The sequence below is a fragment of the Molothrus aeneus genome, chromosome 7, assembly GCF_037042795.1.
Source record: "Molothrus aeneus isolate 106 chromosome 7, BPBGC_Maene_1.0, whole genome shotgun sequence".
In the NCBI taxonomy this organism is placed as follows: domain Eukaryota; kingdom Metazoa; phylum Chordata; class Aves; order Passeriformes; family Icteridae; genus Molothrus; species Molothrus aeneus.
The window spans coordinates 19,786,263-19,811,560 of NC_089652.1; the positions used below are offsets into that span (position 1 = coordinate 19,786,263).

The window sequence follows — 25,298 nt, forward strand, 5'->3', positions numbered from 1 at the left end:
CTGAGTCTGAGGAAGAAATGAACTTTTCATCTGCTGTTTTTTCTATTACACCCCTGCTCTCAATCAGGTGAACACGCAAGAACAATTTGAGGAGTTAAGTCTGGATTCAGAATGGTGCATTTGAAGAAACACCTTCTTACATGGAATCTCCGCAAAAAGCTACAATCTGTAGAGGTCAAAAATTGAAAGGCCAAAAAAAAGGTAGTAACGAATTTATCCAAAGTTCTGACAACAATGCTTTTGGGTATTTGCACAACAAATCAAGTCTACTTCTAATGCAATTAACCATCAAATTGAATTTTAAATTACGCTAAAATAATATCCCACAATTACCACTTCCCCCCCCCCCCAAATTATGTTGGAAGAGCAGTAACTGTGATTTGATAGGCAATTTCAAAACCAGTACTTTAAAACATAAAGATAGCAAAAATATCTGAAGCAGATCTAAAATCTATAAAGCTATGTTCTATCTTACTGTAAGTAACAAATCAAGCAACTATTACTTATAGCAGATTCAGCAAAACCAACAGGGATGGACAGAAGAGATCTGAGCATGATGCTCTCCGTTACTGAGAATCCAAGACACAAAGTTTGAGAATGGATATTCCCTTTTGTCCAGAATTTCCCAAAAGAATAAAAAATAAATAATATTTCAGACAGTACAAGTGAAAATACTGCTCCCATTGTGTCAGTTACATACACATTCAGCATGCCTACGTATACAGAATGGTGTGCTGTCTTCATTCACAAACAGGAAATATGGCAGTGCGCTATCAGAATGCTTTGATACTCCTAATTTTTTTCTGATGCTGAAATACATGAATAAACTGCATTCACGACTTATAATTTACTTCCAGTAGCAAACAGTTCATTCTGTTCATGTCTCGTGATTGAACTGAAGGATTAATGCTCCTCTGAGGAAGTGGCACCAGTGAGATACCCATTTGTCCCGTTGGCACCGCTGGTGCCGTTGGTGGCGACCGTGCTGTGCGGGGCCTTTGAGCGAGGTACTGTTTCCTCCTCATCTGAGCTTGACTCAACATCACTTCGGGCATCCTTTGCTACCTGTAGAATGTGGAAAAGAAGTGGGCAGTAGGTGACTGTAAGGAAATAACTCAGCTCTTTGGTTCAAGAGAATCAGAGAATTCACACATCTTTTCAATTTGAGTTTTGAAGGCTATTTCAGCTCTGGCACACTTCTCTGTCTTTGCCTGCCTGCACTCACTTCAAACACAGATGTCTGCACATACTATGCCACGTGCAAAGGCAGGATGAGAACTCAGCACTGGTGCACTGCAGGTAGTATGGCCAAGTGCTCAAGGCAAAGAGTTTTGCACAGACCGAAGTAAACAACAATCCAAGCTCCCAAATTCAACCTAGGCTCAGCCCCTCTGCGCCCCAACTAACTACAACTGTATTTCATTTGGAGTGCTGCTCTTTGACCTGGTAATACAAAATGTTCAACCCAACTTCCTGCCCTTTAATTCCCAATTCACTGGAGACCACGTGGCTCCAGGGAACAGTGTTGTGTGCTCGCAGGAGGAGACCCGAGTACTGCTTGAAATAAAACCCACCACATCAAGTAACTCAAGTCTCTGACTTCAGACAAGAGGTGAGAATGGCACTTGCAAAACGTGTTCAATCTCTAAAACAGGAATCACAGTTCAACTGTGTGCCCCACTGTGTCACTGGAAAGGGGTTTCAGAAACAGGTGGACCTTAGTTGCTAGGGATTTCCTGCTAATTTTCAGCTGACTTTGAAAAATCTTGAAAAATCTCCAAAATTATCAAGAGTCCACCAGATATAATACAAAAAAAACCAGCATCAACAGAAAGAGGTCTGAAGTTTAACCGGCATGCAGCTCTAAGGATACCATTTTCATGCCTGCTTCTACTCCTGTTTGTATAGCTGAGCATCCCAATTTCTTCATGATTGATCCACAATTGATCTGCTGGTTGCCAAAATCAGGCAATTACAGCTGACTTCACTATAGCAAATGGACATAAAAGGGGGCAAACACATGGTGAGTCTTTTTCCTGAAGAACTAAAAATGCTTAAAGAACAGGGCCACTGTGTAATTTTTCGCTTACAGTAATTCTCTCCTCTGCAAAGTCTTCTTGACAAATCCATTCTCATGTCAGAAAGAGCCATTTGCCTTTGGAGCTCTCAGTGTTGCCCTTGCAAAATCACAGTACCTGAGTGACACCATTCTGCTTGGAACCAGTGAAAAAAGAAAACAGTTCCCATACAGCTCCCAGTAAGTAAAGTTTTCAATGCCAATGTCTAGCAAGCCCACAATTCTGACACCTGTGAAACTGGACTTCAGCTGAGGTCAGAAATTTGGTTCCATACTTTACAGAGCTTCAATTAATAGGTTACTTCAACGTCTTTCATATAAAAGAACTTTTATATTGCAGCTGGCGGCAGTACAGAAATACACTTAGAATTATACCCTTATCAGACAGAAGAGAATGGTCTCAGCACACAGTACTGAGCATCTGTGATCTATGTGATGGCAGAGCAGATGACTGAACAATTCTGCTTCAACTTAAATTCTCTTAGTAGATTCACTGCCAATTTTTCTGCTAGGGTCCTGCCCCAAAGCCAAAAATCAAAATAAGATTCTATGCTGTAGCCAGTTCTGCAAAACATGGGATCTGCTCCCTTTTTTTTTTTAATGCATCAATAAAGCAGGCAGGATCTTTGCACTTAAAACCTGATATGAATGCAACACGTCTTGCAGTACTTAGTACTTATCTGTAAGATATCTGTAATGCGTTGTGAAAACAGTTCTTACTTTTATTGCAGAAATAGAAAGAATGGCATTGCAAGTGAGGAACTTAAGATCTGAGGGAAAATTAATCCTCTGTACATATGTCATACATATCCATCTCTAACTTAGTCACTGTGTTACTGCAAGTGTCTGACTCTGCTTTAACTCTGTAAGATCTCAGTTTTCTCCTGTGCAATTGTTAGAACTACAAGGTGAAGGAATTACAGTCTCAAGTGTGTGCCCTGAATGCTGACAGAGCAGATGCTTATCCTGCTGAGATATATACATATATAAGTATGTGTATACACACTCTATATCTATCTATGTATCTATGTATTTATCTATCCCTGCATGTAAAAAGGTGAAGCATAATAGCACCCAGATACTACAGATAGAAGTGGGTTTGAATGGTTTTAGGTGAGGCATAGCCAAGAAGTAAAATAGGCTTTCAAGATAGTCTTTACTTAAATATATAAATACAAACAGTGGATAAATACCAAGCAGAAACCACAAATTAAAAGAACCAAAGCAACCCAAACCACGAACACCAGTGTTGTCAGAATAAATCTTTTGCATAGTAAATTTAAAGAAACTTACGTGCAAGGGGTTCCACTTCCCAGCCTTCCAGCACAGCACAAGGGAAAGGATACACAAGCAGAGTAAGAGACAGGAGGAAGCAGTCTTTGAAGTCACTGGTATAATTCAGACAGGACAGCTGAGGCTAATAACTTCTAAAAGCAGAGCAGACTAAAGCATGCCTACCAGGCAAAATACAGCTCGTGAATGCACTGTCTTTCACAGATGGAGTGGCAGATTCTGGGCTCTGCCAGTGCATGGCTGAGCTCTCCAGTACATTCATAGATAGCAATTTTCTGGAGAACAATCCCATTCACTTTGGGTCAGTCACATCAATGGGGCAAAGTGTCCTGACTTTACATGATCTGTAAGGAGTAGTTCTACCATCTGCACACAAGCCCTGTGTCTGCACAGCAATTGTAATGTATTTCTGGGGGTGACATCTTCCTGTCAAATGTACCACAGGCAGCAAGACACTAAAGTCTAGCCCAAACAGTCTTGCTCTGTGAATACTAGAAAGAAAATACAGAGCTCTTTGCAATACCTCATACCAAAACCCAGAAGAGGTTGTGATCAGTTATTTTGCCACTAGCAAACACAGCAGAATTTAATTTTGTATTATTACTGCTATCATTTCCAGCTGTGAAATGAACATTTTGCTAACAACTACTATAAAGAAGTAAAACAGAACTGGCAGCCCCAAGAAAGCAGTTTACTTGTTGGGTTTCTTTAACCTGGTTTCCCTAATGTAGTTTAGTTCAGTGTACCACATTGTAAAAAGGAATTGCAGAAGTATATATAAAGACAATCACTATACAGAGTATTATTAACCTATCTGACAATCATTAGGAGTGGGAAAAAGTTTTCAGGAAAGAAGAGTTTATCTAAAACAAGATGCGTCTTCACTAGTATGTTGTGGATTAGAAAAAAAAAATGAACCCAAACAAAAAATGACCTCTATTGATAATGGAAAACTTAAAATCATGAAACAGAACCGTGTTGTCTTACCTTGCCCTTTGAAATAGCTTTGTAGGCTGCCTTTATGATTAGGTAAGACCAAAAACAGTGCAGAATTTGAAGAACCATAAGCAGCACATTGAAGACCCACAAGGCAGGAAAATTGCCCAGAGCTTCATACAGTTCAAACAACGTTGTATTTAATATCCTAGAAAAAACAAGGGACAGAAAAATAATAACCATTTCCTTAAGCCAACAATCTCAAAGAAGTTATTTTAAAATCAAAATGACAAGTACTTCATTAGATGGAATCCACATGGACAGTTGGTTTTCAAAGTAACAGTGACTTGGACTGAATCACACAGGTGTCTCCAGAGAGAAACAACACCCAAATGTTGCTTTCAATATTTAACTTGATTTGTAAACATTGCATACAAAAAAGAAAGGTCTTCAGTGCGCATTTCTTCTCTTCATCTCTACAGCTAGCAGGTGTTGGTTGACCCAAATAACTCTTTCCCTGATTGATAACAAAAGTTACTGGCCCCCATATTAGCCACTGTTTTGCACTAAATCTGATTTGCACACCACTTATGTACAACCAAGAGTGAGGCTTGGCAGTTACATCCAGGACAGGTGGGCAATGGACAAGGAGGGATGTGAAACCTCATTGCAGCGGGACAAACTTTTAAGTAGGGCCTGTTGAGATAAAACAATGGCTAATTGTTTTAAGCTAAAAGAGGGTAGATTGAGACTAAATCTAAAGAAGAGGATGTTTACAATGAGAGTGGTAAGACACTGGAACAGATTATCCAGAGAAGTTGTAGACTCCCCATCCCTGCAAACATGCAAGGTCAGGTTGGACAGGGCTCTGAGCAATCTGATCTAGATGAAGATGTCCCTGCTTGTAGGGGGATACAATATAAGAAAATCAAGATAGTGTCGAAAGTAATCTTACCCCTAAGGAGCTGCAGCTGGGCAATTATCAAAGATTAGGAACAGGCCTGACTTTACCAGGCCACAGCTGTAACCAATGAGAAGAAGAGTGCTATGAAAGAGTGGGGTGGGTAGTTGAGAAGGGAACTGGAGTCAGTTGGTCACTTTATGAAGAAGAGTCAGAACTCTGAGAGCTGCCCATGAGAAACAGCAAGAAGATTTGAAACTTTTGTGATAAGGAGAGAACAGTATCCCTGCAATAAGATGACAACACCTGCTCATTGCAGGGGGGTTGGGCTAAATGACATTTAAGATCCCTTGCAATCCAAATCATTCTATGACCCTAAGAAATCCAGGCAGTTCTACAGATTTGAAACAAATTTTTGAGAATCAGCATTTCAGATGCAGGCAGTAAACTGATGTTATAATGACTTCTGAAGCTTTGTGAATCCAGCACTAACTTTCTGCTCAAATACCCTGCCACAGCAGGTGATTTCAATCTATCTTAGCAAACAGCCTGAGAGCAGAGTGGAGAACAGACAATAGAAACAATGGTATTTTTAAAAACAAATAACAATCTAGGAATGGCTGTTAATTAGGTGGGAAAAAATAAGGCAATATAAGGATTTGTCAAACTTCATCTACTTTCCCTGCTGATGCAGAAATTCATTAAAAACTCTGCTGCCTTTCTGTTCTTTGCTCCTGTTTTAACTCGCCCAGCCGCGCTGGTCACTAGATGGCGCGTTCAGCCCGGCCAGCACCGGGACCCCGCACGGGCACAGAGCAGCGCTCAGCTCCGCAGAGAAATTATGGATATTTGTCTCATCTTTCTAATAAACAACCACATTCCCCACAGCCCTTTCCAGCAACATAAAACCAATTAAAAAAAAAAAAAAAAAGGTAGTACTATAGTACTAGTATGAAATATGCACAAACAAAATCCGGAATACCACATTAATGGTAATGATGAAACACCCAATGTGTGTAACACCATTGATCAAAAATCAACCAGTGATTGCTCATACACTGGACTTAATACTGTAGGGGTACTTCATAGTACTTCTACCTTTTCATTTTTGCCTTCTTACAGAAGCTGCGTGTTTTATAACCTTCCTAGACAGTGTTTTTACACTGTCTTCTGTTTATGGTGTGAGCACCAGAAAATGGTTTCCAGTTTGCAAAAACCCCAATATATTATTGCTTCTGTCAGGTGGAACTCTTCAGTCTCAGCTTTGTGCAATTTGTTCTGCCAGTGGTAGCTATATTTGTCACAGTAACACCCCACTTTAAAGTTTAAGGGGAGACTCTCATCACATCAAAACAGACGTGGAGTCAGCTCTGTTCAACTTCACCAGTGCTTACTACAGTTCTAACCATTATATCAAATTCAAACTTGAAATCAACAACTCCTGTATGTAAAGTTACCATTGTTTACACTCAACTATCTCTACGTCTAAAACTTCAATTGCCACAGAACTGTAAATGAAGCTTCTGCAGGTTTCTGTTTATATTTTGTTAACTGGACCAAATTAATCTCTGGGGACTTCCACAGAAGTCAAGTAAAAAAAGCAGCATTAGAGATGAGTTAGTCCACTCTTGCAGAAGTCAGGAAGAAAGCAAGGCCAAAAAGAGTGCTTTTGGTATCAAAAACAGTCCCGTGTGCAAATGACTCATATATTGTGCATTAGATAAGGAAATAAGCTGCAGTGAAAAAGAAGACTGTTTTTTAATCTGTTATGTCTGGCAAACTAAGGACAGGACTGGAATTCTCCATTAAAGCTGCAAAAAGGATCCCATTAATTGCCCAGCAATGCTAAGAGGGTTCAGTGGTCTGATGTGCAGGCTAGGTGTTTATGTGGAGCTACGGCTATATCTAAGCACCTACAGAGCAGAAGCTGAGTGAAAAATACAGAAAATTACAGAAAAAATAGAAGTGAGCAAATAAACTCTCAAAATAAATAAATTATTTCATATTAGAAGTCTGAAATGGGGAAAAATTCATAAGGTTATGAGTCAGAATATACCGAGAAATTCTACTTGTAGAGACTGAGGAGGAAGGGGAGGAGAGACAGGTTAGACTGCTTTCCATCAATTTCACTGCTTCAAGTATTCAATGGAAGCATTTTAATCAACTACACAAGTAATAGGGACTGGAAATAGCAGCACAAAAATAGATGGAGGAGAAAGTGCCTATAAGATGCATATGCAAATAAATATTGGATTAAAATAGTCAGAAAAGCACTTAAATCTGTAAACACTCTTGCTGGGACTTTTCAAAGCTCTCCAGTGATTAAATTGCAGCTTTTCATAATGAATGGTGGAAACTTTGATTTTTGGGTATCTGACTTGAAACAGCTGGACTTGATCTCACAGGGGAAAATTACTTTAAGCTGCAAGTGCTCTACCTTTCTGAAAACTTTTGCCAGCATTTCTCAAGTCTTTGCAATTTGCAACTAAATGTTAGCTTCTGCTTTTGAAAATAATTTTTGGACTGTTTGTTTTCTGAGCCCCTGGAAGATTTTGAGAAGCTGGAGAACACAACACAATTTCATAGAAGGTATTCTTCCCTCGTTAAATGCATTCCAAGGAGGGTTGTGCACCTGGCTGTGTGAAGCACTCAGTTTAGCATCTTGAATTAAGCAGTATGGCTGATGAAAGCAAATAAAAATAAATTCACTACTTAAGTTCCAATTTACTCTTACAGAAATCTGTGGTATTTTTTCAGGAACGCTGCCACAATATCAGAGCCACTGGGAGAGATAATCCTGTACTTACTGTACTACCACTCTAATTAAACACTCAGAATAGAATGAACACATTTTCAACAACTACTAAACAATCACCTGCAACACACCAACAGTAACACAGGTTTTTCCTCTAGTGTCTAGCTCTTTATCTAGCCAGCAAAGCTGTACTTGGGACACTAGAGGTAACAGATCCACAGCGACTCATTAACATTACACTCTCCTACTTAGTGGGCCCAAATCCAGGCTCTTGGGTGTCAGCTACTAATTCTTGGCAAGTTGATTCCTTGTCTTGCACTAAGGATGAAAGGAAAACCTGGAGATGAAGGGAGATAAAGAAAGAGAGGAATGGGTGGAAGAGTAAAATCCTTATCTATATTGTCTGAGAACTGACAAAAATATTCTATGTTTGCTTCTGAAAGGATCCTGAGAGAAACAAAAAGAGCTGAAAAGGAAGATCATGTGAAAGGAACAGGTATTCTTCCAGACAAGCAAGAAATTAGAGATAAACTCTGCAGAATGATGCATAGCAGCATGATGGGCACTATTATCACATCCAAGGGGAGCAGAAACTGCAGCTGAAATTAGTGCTACTGCAAGTTTGCCTTCCCTTCTGCAGCACTGTCCAGTGCCCAATATTCTGCTGCAACATGCTGAATTAAAGTCACTTTGTTAACACAGCACAAGAGATGGAAGGCTCAGATATGACCAAGGACAGCACAATACAATACCAGCTTGTCTAAATAATTCAGAATGAATGTCTTTATCCCCATTATGTGTATATTAGACAACAGTATTCTATATTACATCGCAACATCTGTATTGGGACACCTTTCAGTACTGCATACCATTCAGTACTGCATTACCAAGAATATACGTAATTACATTTATGTAATTATGTAGTTACATTAATTATCCCATTTGGTGCAAGTAACTCAACAGTACTCCTACCAGCAATGCTTCAAAGTTTCTGCCCCTTTTTAAAATTTTTCCTTTAAAAGCCCAAACATTTGCACCAAAACATAGTCATTTATTCTTTATTATATGTGGTAAAAGTGACTATGACCAGAGAATAAAGAGTCAGGAGTTCTAAATTGTGGATTTAGCTGTTATATTAACATATGTGATCTAAGAAATTCTCAAATTTTTTTACACAGGTCATTTTTTGGTAAAGATGGGCACAAAGTATTGGCACACCTTGTTGGCCACATAAAGATGCTGTGAGAGTTATTAGCTTGATAAAAAACTACTTCCTTACCAGATGCCATAAAAGTGATAGGTAGAAAAAAATGCCACTGAGATTCACAGATAGATGAAGAGCAGTGGAGCATGAGAGTACATGTATGTGCACATATTGATCAGCCACAGGATGATAAATCAGATACTTTCATCAGTGGTCAAGATTCATCTCTAGGATTTAGACCTTGACTGAAATCTGATAGGACTTCATATCCCAGGCTGTCCTAGTTACTTTTAAGGCCAGTGCTACTCAACAGACCTTACACACAGATGTTTCTGCATGAAACTTCAAATGACCTAAACAGCTTTTTACCTGAGAAGTGTATGGAATCATACACAAAACAGTCATCAAATTGAGGAAACTTTGGTTTATAGCACTCCATGTACTGGAGTCCTCAAGCTGCAGTGCAGCTAAATATTTAATTATAGCAAATCCAGTACATTAAGGGCTACACTGCCAAGTTTTTCATCTAAGTTTCAACTTGGCCAGCTGCTGTGTCTATATCACTGTTCTGCTTCTTGGTTCTTGCTGAGTGGGAGAACAAGCTTGTTTCCCTTTCCAGATCCTGCTGTCTCTTACATTTTCAGCCCTCCAGAGTATTCAGTGCATTGTAAATACAAGAGCAGTAGCAGAGACCCACTGTGAACAGAGAACAGTCAGATGAACCAGTCACCCACACAGAAGCAATGAAGCAGGGAAAGGACTGGGAGAGGGAGAGAGGGGGAGAGAGAGAGAGAGAGAGAGAGATGGTCTTTCAACAGCATCTCAGACTGATTCATCAGATTGTTTGGTTGGTGATGCTCATTACCCTCCTTCTTTTAGAGAGCTGATGAAAGATCTCTGCAAAATGCAGTGACAGAAAGAACATAACCTACTGAGTCAGTATTCACAGCAACATTAAATCCACACACTTCAGTTTTATCAGCGAGGTCACCTCCACACGGCATTCTGCTCACCTGCAGCAGCCCCACATCAGAGGATCTCCTGACAGGGTACCAGTACATGCCCAGCTGCTGTGGGGATGGGTGGCTCCTGTCCTAATGCTAATCAGCAACAATATGTCTTTGCAGAAATTACAGCCCTGCCACTGAGACTGTTATTTTAAGTCCTGTGTGCAGATCAACAGGATTTCCAATTACTTAACTAAAATGATGGAGTAGGCAGGAAATTATTCATGTTTGATGTACTATAGAAGAGACCTGATCAAGCTGTCACTGTCCTGGTTACAGCTGTGCTTTTCACTCAATTCCTTCTCATCAGCAGTTACTGCCCATTAGCTGATTTTGCAGCCACTGGTATGAATAGTAGCATTTACACTCTTGTGGATAGAAAAAAAAAAGATACAAGGTCATAGGCACTTTCACAATCCAAACTCAAACCTCAGAAGAGTCCTTCATAGACATCAGGTTATGGAGAGAACTCAAGTTTCCTAGCAGAAGGTAATTATAGTCAGCGAGATGTTGTTTCAGTAGTGTGTTATGACAAAATGCTTGTGTAAAGGCCCATGATAATAACTCACAGGTACTGAAGAACTGTGTTATGCTAAGAATGACACTTCCAAATCTGAAAATCTTCAGGCACATATAAAACTTTTATATGAGCAACAGAGAACATACATCAAGATCCATTTTCCTGGAGTGCATGTTATTCTCCAAAGAGGAAAAGCATTTCTTGTAAACTATATAGTTTCCAATTTTTGCAAAACAGAGTATCAGAGTATAAAAAAGCCATCCTCCTGCCCCTTTCTGTTGAGTAAAACTAAGTGCAGTTGTGCTTAACTATATGCAACATCAATGTCACTGAAATCATCTCTAAACAGTTTTCAGTTTAATCCAATTTCCTTAATAATTATTTACGCTTTCAGAGGTGTGCAACACCAATGAAAGCTATGGAATGTGCTCATTTACATGGGGCTAGGTTTCTCCCAGGGTGCTCAGCCACCATGACCCCCTCCTAGCTGAACATGAATCAGATGCCAGCTCCATCAGGGCTGCTGATCATGGTGGTCAAAAGTCTTGACTGTTTCAAGCTGGTAAGTTAACTTAGTCTCCCGCTTTTGCACAGCTATGATTTTTACATCCCACATCTGTCAGAAGCTTGCAGTAGCATTGTTCTGCTTTTGTATTGACTCTGTAGCACCGCAAAATATGTGCCTGGGGCTAAAGATACCTCTAAGAGAAAAGGGGCTGAGAAGAGGCAGAATGTTTGCACAAGTTCAAACTACCTACCTGAGCTGATTTAAAAGTGGCTAAGATGTCTGGCCACAAGAAAAACAACCATGCTGCTTCCTTTGCCGTGACACATTTGTGGCAGAATAATTCTGAGCAAGAGAAGTGCCACTGCACAGGTATTTGTCCTGTTTCCAATTGGAGCACAGGTTTTAGACAGGACATTTTTCTTAATTAAAAAAGAAGTAAGAACACCAACTGAATAGGCTATCCTTTACAAGAGAATGCATTATTATAGCCACAGAGTACGGTCTATAGAAACTAAAAATGAGGATAAGAATGGCTTTGGAAGTCTGATGAAATCTTTTTTCATATAATTTTTTCCTGCTATGATCACATGAAAATTTTAAAAATGGCAACTCTGAGCAAATGCCACATTTTGTTATTTACATTGCAAGCCCATAATGGTGACTGATGCCTCTAACCTTTCCATTTCTTATAGCTTCCCTGTAAATAGCTGGATTAGTATTAACCTGTACTCCAAAGATTTCACCCTTGCTTCTTGTAAAACTCCAGAGGCCTGAGTTCACAAATGCTGTAAAAAATTGGAGGAAATAAAATAACTAGGCATTAGAAAGGATAACATCTGATAATGTGCTGTCAGAAGCAGATGGGATGATAACACTATATACACTCTTCTAGAGAGCTAAGACGAGAGTTGTGAGTAAATTTATAGAGATTTAGTTAATTAAACATTCTTTTAAATCCATAAATTGAAGTCTATGAGTTCTTTGAATATACTATTGTTAGTTTGCCAAAACCTTGTTATTAAATGGTCTTGATAAACTGATTGATTATAAGTTGCCTGCTGAAACTACAAACAGGCTGAAATGTAAGCAGATAATTTTTGCTAGTTCTACAGCATCCACTCAATGACAGTATGAATAGCATCAGAAATCAAGTATCAAAATCATAATTTATTCTTTCAGTATCTGCTACCCACAAGCAACATGTGATTATGATTGTACTCTGGTTTAGCCAATATTCTTGGCAAAATGAACTTAAAACAGTGTCAGAAGAGATCATCTCAACAAAAAAGTTATTTAATTATCCTAGCTAGGCTAGAAAGGTTTACAATCCAACAACAGTAACTAAAACCATTGCAAAACAATTGTGTTCATTCAGAGGGCAGACAAGGTCTGGGCAGCTGGGATTCATCTAACTACCTGAATTCTCACTATGTGAAGAACCTGACCAGGACTCTGCTTTAACCACTGCCTATGTATTGCTTTGGCACTGTAGGGTGCTTTAAAGGGTAGGTTGGAGCTTTCTGTTTCACCAGTATGTTCAGAGGAGTGAAGCAGAGTGACTCTGCTGGGGTCCACATGCTGTCTTCCCACACAGAGCACATACTCCAAGGGTCAGGCAGGAGAAAACGTGCCAGGAAAGAAAACCGTCATGAAAGACAACAATTCAACTTCACTGCTTCTTAAGAGCTGTACAAACCCAGCCAATATCAGCTAAAGAACAAAATGAGAGGGTCAGCAAATCTTTGTAGCAGCTGCTTCTTATGGGGGTTCTGCAGTGCCCTATTTGCTCAGAGAGAAGCTGATTCCAGGATAAATGAAAGGAAAGAGAGCAGTTCAAACTGGCAGTACTGTATCACTGTCTGGAAACACAGTGTGTGCACTAAGGACAGGGCTATGCCCCACACTGGTGTTCAGCCAGTGGTGGAACTCAGGAGGAGCTGTTCTGCCAGTCATGCAGAGATGACTGCAGCTCTGGTAATGAGTAACTAGGGTTCATTAGAGCTCACCATGCTGAACACAAGTGAATTGTAACTCATGAAGAATCACACCAGCTTGTCTGGTTCATGCAGATATTCACTGCCATGTAAAGGCAATTAGATTATCAGCCATGAGCCAGACTGTGTGTACTGTCATGAACAAGCTTTAAAAATTAAAGAATAGCAAGGAACAAAGTTGTTCTTCTGAGGATTGGCTGACCCATACTTATATAAGGTACATTGGCACCAAAATCTCATTTAGAAGCCACACACTGCAGTTGATGAGGAGACATACATCTGAAACAGCTTTGAATTTTAACAGTGAGGATTATTTTTTTCCATTTTTCCCCCCAGAATATTTCCAGACTCACAAAAAGAAGATCCAGCTAAGATGTACCTACTGGCATGAAACAAGACTATACCAACTAATCAAAGTAGTTGACTGTCCATCTTCACAGCTTTTAATGTGATACAACACTCTGGACACTGACAGTGTACAAAGAGATCAAGAACAGAAGGGCATAATAAGGACTACCTGGATTATTCCAAATTTGCCTAGATGAGAACTTGTGGGACAGCATATGCAGAACATGACCTCTGCTCTTTATAATCTGCTTCAATCAGGCTTTCAGTTAAATCTGCACTGTTAAGGCACTATTTTATATTTCTCAGTGCATGTGTGTAATACGAGCATGCTGAGAATTCACAGGTCAACCCATGAAAGCCAAGGCTGTTTGCTTGTGTCCTTGTCTTTTGACAGCAGTACTTGTCAGCAACACTTCCCTGAAACACACGTTTTTACCTCCCAGACAATATAACTCATTATAAAAGTAATCAAAAGAAGTGAAAAACTCCAGAAAACTGCATGCTAGTTACTAGTAAGAGAAATTTGAAAGAGCCTGAATTTAACTGGCTTGGCCCCTAAACCTGGTAAATAAATATAAGCCCATCTTCCCTGAGAGCTTGAACTAACTGCTTTACCCAGCCTGATTAGACTAGACAAGGGCTTGTATAATTTATATTAATTTTTGGTTGAGATTGCTTTCATTCTCCCTACAATCCTGGTTCACCTGAGAAGGCACCATGTTCCCCCTGACTCATGGAGAGTTGTGTTCTATGTTGTAATTTGCTAGAACAGTGATTTTGTGCAAGTGGGAGAATTTCACAAGCAAAATGTCTTGTCAGTGAAAATAGCAGTTTTACTCCTACATTCACTTAGCAGCAGGAGGCAGAAAGTATCCTGGGGTTTTTGAATTATTGCTGAAATGAACTCCAGATGCCTGCAGAAAGACTGCTAAATATATACCTAATTGCCAGTTTCTTTTGTCTTAGCCCTGCTGTTAAACACCCTTCAAACAACAGTATTTGATACATTCTGAATTCTCTATGAGCACCTCTATGCACAATGAAGTGGCTCTTGTGCCAAGGGGCAGCACAGCAGGGCCTGGGAAGTGACGTCTCTGCCAGCCTGTCTGGGGTATTCACCTTCCTGTGTGGGGGAAGTTTTCTTACAAATTACAACCTTGCTTTTACATTACATGCACACTGATTTTATACCTCTCAGCCTTTATGCTAGCAAAATTTGCATATTTATGTAATATTAATCAGGCACCAAATTTTGCTATTTTGAATTTTCAGCAAAGGAGAGAAAAACTATACTTCCTGGCCTGCTGCCACTCCAGTGAGTCATCTTTGCTGACATGCAAACTAATAGAGCTGAAGATTTAGAATTGCTGTTTCATAGAGGAAAAGGATTTGGAGACACGAGCTCATGTATGCCATGGCTCATCCCTGCCAACTCTGACTCCCATATGCATTGCCTGCAGTACAGCTGAGAACAATGAAACTGCCTCTGGCTTTCTCTAAGGGTAGCCATCAGGAAGAGATGCACAGAATATTCTGAGTTGGAAGGGACCCACAAGGATTATTGAGTCCAACTCTTAAGCAAATGGCCCATACAGTACTCCTACCAGCAATGCTTCCAAGTTGACAAACATCAAGGCTTTGGTCTGGAAATAAAAGGATCTTTAAAAAATCAAAGAACATTTTTATACCACACTAAACGATTTGCATATTCAAATAAATAAATGTATTTTTCATTGATTAAGGGATACACTGGCTTGGGCTTGTGTAGTTTTTTTTCACGGTAGGTAGCATAGGGCTATATTCTGGATTTGTGCTGGAATCAGTGTTGGTAATTTCAGGATGTTTCTGTTATTGCTGAGCAGTGCTCACACAGAGCAAAAGCATTTTCTGCTCCTCACACAGCCCTCAGTGAGGAGAATGGAGCTGCACAAGGATTTAGAAAGGGACACAGCTGGCAGAGCTGCCCCCAGGGATACTCCACACCATATGGTGTCATGCTCAGCATACAAACCTGGGGGAAGAAGGAGGAAGGGGATCATGTTTAGGGTGTCAGTGTTTGCACTTCCCAGGTCACCATTACAAATAGAGCCCTGCTGTCCTGTAGATGGCTGAACACCTGCCAGCCCACAGGCAGTGATGGATGAAAGCCTTGTTTGGCTTTGCTTGTGTGGTCTTGCCTCAGCCTATTCAACTGTTTTTATCTCAGCTCATGAGTTCTCTCCCTTCTACCCTCCTGATTTCTCCCCCATCTCACTGGTGGGAAGTGAGTGAGCAGCTTCTTGGGGCTTTGTTGGCAGCTGGGGTTAAAGCATGACAAGGCAGAGGGATCACCAGGGTAACCACTCTGGTTGTGACAGGGAGCACACAGCACACTGTCAGTTGCTGCATTCCTGTCAATGGACAATCCCTGGCTCACTCTTCTTTACACTCTCCCTTCATGTATTTCTATATTGATAATACCCATTTTGAGCTTTCTCTTTTCTGTGCTAAACCATCCTGCCTGTCTCAACCTCTCCTGATGTGAGAGATGCCCCAGTCCCCTGATCAATCTCAGTGACTGCTTGCTGGACTGTCTCCAGTAGCTTTGTGCCTCTCTGCTACTGGGGAGGCCAGAACTGGACAGTGCTCTGCATGTGGCCTCAGCAGGGCTGGTAGGAAGGCAGGGTCACCTGTCTGAGCCCACTGCCCACCCCTCTCCTAAGGCAGCCCAGGGTTCCAGCAGCCTTTGTTACCCCGAGGGCACAGAACTGGCTCATGTTCACCCCAGTGTCCACTGGAGCCCCCAGTTCCTGTGGTGCAAGGCTGCTTTCCTGGTGATCAGCCCCCAGAAAGTGCTGCAGGGCTCTGCACTGCTTTTGCTGAACTTCTGAGGTTCCTGTTTGCTGTATCTCCAGCCTGTTGAGGTTCCTTCCCTTTGGATGGCAGCACAACCCTGTGGTGTATCAGCCATTCCTCACAGGTGGGAACATGAGCAAACATGCTGAGGGTGCACTCTGCCCAATAATCCAGTAATTATGTAATTACAAGCCAGTAGTTTCATCATAGAAGGTATCAGGTTGGCCAAGTATGAGTTCCCCTTTGCAAATCCATCCAGTCCTCATCTGACTGAGCCCTCCCTTAAGCACACTCATATACTGCAGTCTCCAGCAGCAGAAATGCACTGGTGAAATTGGGTCCTCCCTCCATTTCTCAATATAAAACAGAAAACAGGGGTCAGGTGAAATCCTATGAGCAGGAATGCCACCATTTTTCCTATCTGAGATCATGGAAGTAGAAAACACAGCTTATTTCATTTACAGAAATTCAGTGAATGGCCCAGTTGGCTTCAAGGAAGGACTGAGAAAGGGAAGCAAAACTGTTTAAGAAAGAAAAAAACACTCCTCAAAGAAAATAACAAGTGTTTCACACACATGCAGTTTGTGTGTCTATCCATTTTCATGTTTTCTCATGTTTGTTCACCAACTCATAACACAGTAGGGATTATGACAATATCTTTGGAGTCATCAAATGCTAAATGAGACTTCTACATTGTAGGGTTAAGCAGAGCTGATGACACAGCTCCCTAAGGGCATCTTGCTCTTACCCTGTTTGCATTAACAAAACCTCAAAGAGGCATCATTAGTGAGGTTTAGAAAGGAAATTGGAATAGGGAGGTTGACATTGGCATCTGTAAATCCTCTGCATATAAGGAGCTCAGTGGTAATCTAAATAAACTCTACAAAGGGTACAATTTCTGGCATTCTTGCTGCTTCCCAAAAACAAAACTGTCATTGGTAATCTTCTGATGCAATCAAAGACCTCTCTTACTTGCCTGGAAATACAAGCATCTGTGCTAGTTCTCTTTATAAAAAAGAAAAGATTGAAAAAAGAGCCAAGGCCAACACCTTCTCTCAGCCATCCTCATATATAGTGTACAGGATGCAGAAAAACTTTAATGCATTTTTACACTGAAGTACATCCATGTGTTTCCTAATTAGCCATCTGCCCCCTGATCAGAAGACCCCAGCTAAAGAACCAAACAACTGTGCTCAGTCTGTGTGCATGCATGTCTGTGTACCTACAAGAGTGTGAGCACATGCAAGCAGCTGACTGTCTGGGAAGATGTGAGATCACAGTAAGAGCTGCGTAATTTCACACCTAGACAGAAGTGTTACACAGCTGCCCCAGGAGCCCCAATTCAAAGGAGAGGTGGAAAAGGAGTAGTCTGCAGTATCTCAATCTGTCTGGCAACAACATCTTTATACGTATATCAGCAGGTCAGATTTTACTTATTCCACTGTGTTTTTCTTTAAGCTGAAGGTGTTCATGAAGCATGCACTGAAAGCTACTGAGAATATTCTAGCTTCAAGCTTAGCTGCTGGTTGGTTTTTTTGGTGACTAATATTTTCATTTTCCTCTCCTTTCTTGCTAACACAGCCAGCCACCTGCTAGTCTGAAGCTATGCTGTCTCAAGCCCACTTCTAGCTTAAAACCAGCAGAAGGCCCAGATATTTCTCATCTAGCACACAGTAAACACAATGGCACTCTAGCAAACAGGCTGTTTCAACACCTGGTTATGTCTGAAACTCTCCCTGGTGCTTTGGGAAACAGAGTAACAGCAATGAATCGTTTTCAATTATAACATAGTTATTTCCAAGCTTGTTTGGTGCCTAGAGCTTGAGCAAAACAATGTCCTTACTCACCATAAGGGATATATGCCAAGCCTACTGACAATGAAGACAACGGCAAATGTAAGGAACAGAAGGTCACTCAGTTTTTGACACTTGCAATAGTTTGCCATTTTGGCAGCCTGCAAAAGAAAAAAGATGTCTTTTTATTTCCATAAGGACAACTGAATTCTCTTGTACTGTGTATAAGCTGTAAGAAAAAGAAGAAATCAAATTTTTATGAAATCGCTAACGTTTTCACTGGGCCACCTCACAGTGATCTTGGAACTCCTCTTCACCAAGCAGCTGAAAAATATCTTCTTTGGAAAAAATCCCAAACCAGACTACATAAAAATAGAGTATGTATTTAATTTCTTTATTTCCCACTCAGTATCATTTTTGAGATTCTACAATTTCAGATTTGCAAAACTCTACTAAACCTTTTACTGAACCCCAGTATGTTTATGGTGTCTTTGTCCCCAGCCTCTTTACCTGCTTATCTCTCACCTTTCCAGTATGCTCCACTGGCATTTTCAGCATCCATCTACCTTCCATGTGCCCCATGCTCTCTGACCTTCTAGTAGCTGCTATATATAAACTTTGTCTCAATTTTTCTAGTACACCCCATGTACTACATTTTTCTGAAGCATCTCTTCCTTTTCTGCCTAAACAGAATAGTTTCCACCTCAAAGATTATACCCCTCCCCTTCAAGTATTTTCCCAATGCTCTCTTTTCAGCTTCTGCTTTCTAACTTGTTGTCTTATGCTTATATTTACATGCTTTTCTCACTTGTCTTCATGCAATCTTCTGACTCTTTCCCAGTGAAGGACTCACTAATTCATTACTCTTCTCTGAAACTGCTCATTAAAACACTGATCTTCCCAGAAGTTTCTTTACCCTTTTCTCCCTGAAGAAAATGGTATATAGGGAAGGAAGCTTGTTTTAAAATGTCCATGCTGCTTCTACAGTGTTAATGTGTGCAAGCAGTTAATTATTTTAAAATAACATCTGCTTTGAGACAGGGTCAGTCTTTCTTCATGTTTTCTGTCAAATGTATCCAGAAAGTCCACTTAAGACACTGGGAACTCTTTTGTGTCCACTTAAGCCACTGGGAACCCTTTCAAAGCTCCTTTCTGAGGGGACCTGCATCCAGCTCCCAGTACCCCAGAAGATACTTGTGCAGGCTTCCAGAGTACTAAGAGGGAGCAAAATTACTACAACCAGGCCTACAGAATAGGATTCTGAATGCAGAATTCAAACCAGAGAAAGAGATAATCTGGATGCCAAAACCAAACCTGCACTTTTGGATGTTACCCAATTTCTGCAATGTTCAACTAAAAACCTGAACATGAAGATTATTCCTCACTAAAGAAACCCAGTTAAGAAGCTCCCAGAATATGAGAAAAGACATCGCTGCTGTGAAGAAAACATAATCCTTCTGAATCAGTCCTATTTTCTAGAGGACACACACAAATTTCCTAGCAGTTTGAAGGAAATAGCCTAGTTTGAAGGGAAAGAGAACACTTTGGTGCCAATATTCAAAGCAGAAGCATTACTAACTTCCTTGCTTTTCAGATGATGGAAAATTCAGTCCAGGAATTCTGGATGTATTTCCATGGTGGCAGTCTAAAAAACTGGTTTCTTAGTGCATGAGGCTGATATTACTATAGCAACTTGTAGTAGTATCATGCCATTTCTCAAAAACAGTACAGCTATTGGGGCATTGGTTCTCAAATAACAAATTACAATAATTCTACAAATTATAGTGATAAAGAAAGACTAGAAAAAAGGGGAATGAATATGTTGTTGTTGGATGGAACTTGGCCACCTAAGACAATAGAACACAATCTTCTGAATTTAAAAAACATGACTACAACTGAGGAACACAGCATTAAAAATTCTTGAAAATCCTACTATGGCTCTTCCATACTTCCAGATACCTTAAGATCAGTGGAAAAAATATCACCTCCAGTATTCCCACCAATGCACACTACATTTTGCAACAAGAATAACAAAAAATGGTGCTTTCCAGCTTTCCAGTGGATGTGCTCTATTATGAAATGGTAGATGGAAAGAGTCTAGTGCCCTCCAGAAAAAGGTTTTAATTTTTACAAATATGTAATAGGTAACACAAGTCAGGTGCACAACTGACCCATCAACGCAAGCCATTTAACCAACTTCTTTTGCAGTTCAATAGTTTTCTTCCTCTGCACTGACCTTCCCCTCAGTAATGTCAGCACTCTACAAGAGTCCATCTCTTCTCATATGGCACCAGTGCTGTGACCCACTGCCCTAGCAGAATTTCCAGTCAAACCAGACTGAAAGACCTGACTAGAAAGCCCACTTAAGTATGTGCCTCATGAGGAAGCATATCTGATCAATGTTTGCAACTGGTGAGAACACCAGCAATTCCTCTTTGTCTCAGTTAATAACCAGAGGGTAAAGTTTTAGCTAGTCTAGTACAGCTGCTCTCTAGTGTTTTTATAGTTCCACAGACACTGGTCTGATCTAGAATAAACATCTTTAAGTAGTTCTTTCTGGTGGTGAGAAAAGAGGAATGACGGAAGTTTAGGTGAAGTCACAGCTAGCTATACACATCGCTAAAACAGAAAAATAAACTTGCAAAGATATGATTATTTTTATCCCAAAAAATCCATATTCTTTTTTGGTTTCTATCTCAGGAAGCCATGTGCTTTCTAGATCAAAAAAGATTAAAAAACAAAACCATATTTACAGCACTACTGAATCAGAATGGCAGGATCTTGATTTTGCAATAGGTGACTCACGCAGTAAGTCTATTTTCTTGCATAACAGGTATCCTTGCAGGTACTTGAATAAAAAATAATTTCAGACAAAATAGTTATTAACTTTGGAGGAGAGTTCAGAGACAGTCAAATTCCAGCATGACCCATAACTGATGCAGATAAAGGATGATAACATCTCTAAGCTGCCACTATGGAAGTTCAGACCATCTTGCCTTAAAAGAATTTCAATCATCCCTTCTTCTCCAAATACAGCTGCTGGTACTGGGATCCAGAGGCATGGGAACCTGGAAAGTCAGAGGTCAGCTCACTGGTCATGCCCAAATAAGCCACTAAATTGTCCAACACCCTCTGCCCAGCAAAGCAGAACAGAAACACACCGTGACACCTTGATTCTTTCAGCAATGACAGTGTCATTGCTCCACACACCACGTCACAGGGGTTAAGAACCAGGTGAGCCACTTTCACCACTTTCCAGATTTTGCAATTTTAGCTTTTGATTTTCCCATGCTGTATTTAGAATCTGTATGTAACCCTCGCTGGCATGCAATGCATTACCAGTCTCTGCTCTGTACAAGCAACATATTGAAGGAGAAACCAGTCTGAAGTCAGAAATATGCACTGCTACAAGTGCAAGATATTTAGGCAAGGAAATACACTATATTAATCACCATTACCATCTTGAAATGGCTTAGGAAACACTTGTTCTGCATAGTAAAAAGGTTCTGCCTAGAGACAGGATGACATAGGAATGATCTCACCTCTAGGACAATATCAGCTGCATCATGGAGACACAAGATCAAGGTTCCCACTCGTGTCAGATTGGTCACATATGAGAAGGTAATCAGGGTGACTGTTACAATGTGATGTGTAAACATGATTCCAAAGTCCTAGAGAAGCAGAAGCAAGGAAAAGACATAAAAACCAAAAAATACAATGAAGCAAACACTGATATTCTGTACTCATATACAAAATTGGATGGTTGTTTCTTAAATCCAGCATTATATTTAAGTTATAAAAAATATCTACTATATAAGTGTATTATACACCCTGCTCTATATTTCATTTAGACTGAATAAAAAAATCATTATATGTTAACCAAATGCAAAAACATTATTGAAAGCTAGGCAATGACCACACTTCTCAGTTCAAAATAATTTAACCTAATAAAGTAAACATTTGCAGTTGAAGCTACTTTGAAAAGGCATATGTACATGCAAATCAAATTCCACTGTAGTTTTTATGCATCAAGTAACATACGATTATAACAATATGCATAACCAAGTGCCAAATAATTCAGCATTCAGAAGAGAGAAAATAGCTACAAAGGAAGGCACTAGTACACTAGGACAGCAGGCACCTGCCAAGAACAACTGGGAGAATCCCAGATCCAGACTTTTATTTGTTTGTTTTTAATCAAGGTGTTTTGTCTTCACACTGTAACAGGGTCAGGAAAGTCTTCAAGTGAGCTGGAGCATCTCCTCCTAATTGGTTCTAACCCACTGCCTCCCAAATGATGCAGGCTAGCTGGTCTCCACACCAGTAACTCAGTTATTTGGCCATAAAGTAACTGTTACTATTGAAAAATCTGGGAGTGGAGGTGCTCCCAGAAGTACCCTCACAGATACTTGCCACGGGGCAGATAAAGCAGAGGGAACAACCTGCCTGCCTGGACGAGGCTCCCAGACTGATTAATGAGAGAACAGGACCTAATGAGACTCTTCTCAGCAAGGCACTGAATCAGTCAAAAATAGTCTTGTTGGCATTTGCTGAATGACCTGCACAGCTTTGAAGAAGTGATATTAAAACCCTTAAGATCACAGGCGACATTTAACTGGGAAGTTTCTCTATGCACTAGATGTAAAATCTGTAGCACAGCTCCCAGCAGATTCAGTGGCTCTCATGCAGAGCTGTCAGAAAGGAGAGAGATCCAGGCAGTCAAAAGGAGCAGTTCCTTAAGGCAGCCTGCTCACCAAGTGTATTGGGAGGTGGAATTTGGCTTTCTGATAGCTTTTGTTGGCCAGTCCTGTTGAGCTGTGGTAGTCTTCATCTAAGTGGCCTACAACAGAGAAAACCAAAACTGTGCCTTTAGAGGGGCAGCATCTGGTTTGCAAAGGAGCTGAAGGAACCTGTGCCGAGCAGGAGGGCCCTATGGAAAGTGCCATGAGCTCCAATTAACAGAGGGGCAGCTCTGGAAAAGCAGCAGCTCCAGCCCCTGACTGCACTGTCTGCTCAGTCCTGAGAACACACTTGCACTGTGTTCCCACAGCTCTCTTTGGGAATGCAGCAGGCACCACTGGTTTTAAGGATGTGCAGTGCCACTGCCTCCCAGTACCAGCACCTGCCTTCCCTGCAATGTACACCTGCAGTCCATGGAAAAACCTGCAGCTTGGGCAGTCTCACTAACTGCACAGGGACAGGGCCTGCTCCCAGCCTATCACTTATGTTCAGTGCTGTCAGGTGCTACAAGATCCTACTTCCTGCTCCTCAGTAGGCACTGCCAGTACCTCCAACACAGACAGAAGAAAAAGACAATCAAAGGCTGTTTCCCTTTCTGAGTGTCCTGAGGGAAAACAAGGGTATGGCATCTCAGTCATTTCAGGAACTACAAATACACACATAAACACCATTTCACCACATCACAATAATAAAACCAGCAAAGCACCTACCTTATTCCATGGGATTACAAGGGTAATCTACTATTATTGCCCTGTGGCCATACTGCTCTTTACCTCCTTCACCTGCAGGCACTATGGCACTGTTCTTAATTTCCCTTCCAAAAGCAATTATGTTACCACATAGGCAGTCCTAATGGGGCAAAAAGTCAAGTAGAAAATCTCCTCTATTTTCACAGCTGACACATTCATGTTCTACAAATACAAGATTTCTAGTCCCTCTTGGATATTCTTCAAGGCATTCCTGACAATATGGATTATTCCTAAGAAATCCTAATGTTCTTGGGCAGCAGTCTTCTGCATTTTTGCATGACTCTTCTTAAAGAAATGCTGTCAGGGGAACTCCTGTAATGTTTCTTAAAAAAGACAGTTACTTGACTCTGCCACCTCCGAAACAGAGGTGCCGGACTGACCTACGGAAAACTAATGAAAAAAATTAGTAATTATATAAATAATACTGATTTGTTATTGGGATTGTTTCTTTCCTCTTTGTGACACTTTTAAGAGTCATTAATTAAGACTATGCTCTGAATATGCTACCTGTTAGACTTTAGTTATACACAAGGGTATTGAACACATAGATACCAAGTGGTACCTGTGTTCCCTGTGTTCCCATCCTACTCCAGCATTTTCACCCACATATAGTAGCAGCTGTACAGGAATGGGCTTCTTAATTCTTGTGGGGTTTTTTTGTTTTTTTTTTTTTTGTTAATGTATTTCAAATCACATGTATGTTTGTGAAAGATGTGTTTATTTACAGAAGATTCATAGCCTCCAGTTGTAACTGCTGGAAGATGTCATGTGCCTAGGTTAAGAAAATCTGTGGTTAAGAATAGGAGAAGGAACCTATTCTAGACACCATCAGTGGGAAGAACACAGGGCAGACAGCAGAGAAACCCCATGGGTCTCAACTTGTAGACAAGCCCTCTGGAATTAAGGCCTCTGCCATCCACATTTGTTTAGCGTGTCACACTCACTGACTGAGCTGCCAAGGGGCCATGGAGCATTAGTGCCACTGAAGGGCAAAATAGCAACTGCATGGCTTATACTACAGATCAACAAGGAAAGGGAAAGGTCTGCAAAACACATGCAATCTAAACTGCTTCCACTGAAACAAAAGAAATCAATTCTGTGTGTCTTTCTTTGCTAAGAAAAGTCTCTTTGAAGAAAGAAATCTAGTATCCAAATTTAGCAAAATATAGTGTAAATTTTCTAGAATCAAATTTCAGTATTCAAGAAAATCAGCAGCTACAGATCATTTTGTTCTTGGAATAAGTGAACTGTCATTAAAAAAAAAAAGCAAAACACAGAAGCTCTAGGAATTGCCAAATGCTTGGAAATAAAAGGTGTGAATACACGGAAAGGTCTCCTAGTCCTTCTACAAACCTGTTAAAACTCTGAATAGAAGTTTAATACATTCCTTTAAATGTCCCTGCCAAATATTTTTCTATTAAACAATACATCAGGTATCCAGAAAGCATGTAAATAAGCCTCACTGCTTTTAAGGTTCATCAGGTGCTTTTGAAACTGACAAACTTCAGTTTTTAATTTTTCTAATTATTTTTTCAGTATTTTACAAAACAGGAGCATGGGAAGCTGGAAAAAGATGATAAAACAACAATTCATACTTTTGAAATGAACACCCTTAAGGGAGAAAATCATTATGGCAAA

General features: G+C 40.4%; 1 protein-coding gene across 1 annotated transcript in view; it reads right to left on the bottom strand.

Moving 5' to 3' along the window:
* Positions 1-314: 314 nt before the first annotated feature.
* The window catches only part of CERS6 (ceramide synthase 6), a 94,265-nt gene continuing 69,281 nt past the window's right edge, over positions 315-25,298 (bottom strand). Inside the window, exons 7-11 of the mRNA XM_066553321.1 lie at positions 21,714-21,842; positions 18,226-18,332; positions 4,358-4,514; positions 3,371-3,394; positions 315-1,065 (exon numbers count right to left, since the gene is read on the bottom strand). Coding sequence (XP_066409418.1) covers positions 904-1,065; positions 3,371-3,394; positions 4,358-4,514; positions 18,226-18,332; positions 21,714-21,842 — 579 coding nt within the window. The 3' untranslated portion in view covers positions 315-903. The remainder of the gene's footprint in view (positions 1,066-3,370; positions 3,395-4,357; positions 4,515-18,225; positions 18,333-21,713; positions 21,843-25,298) is intronic.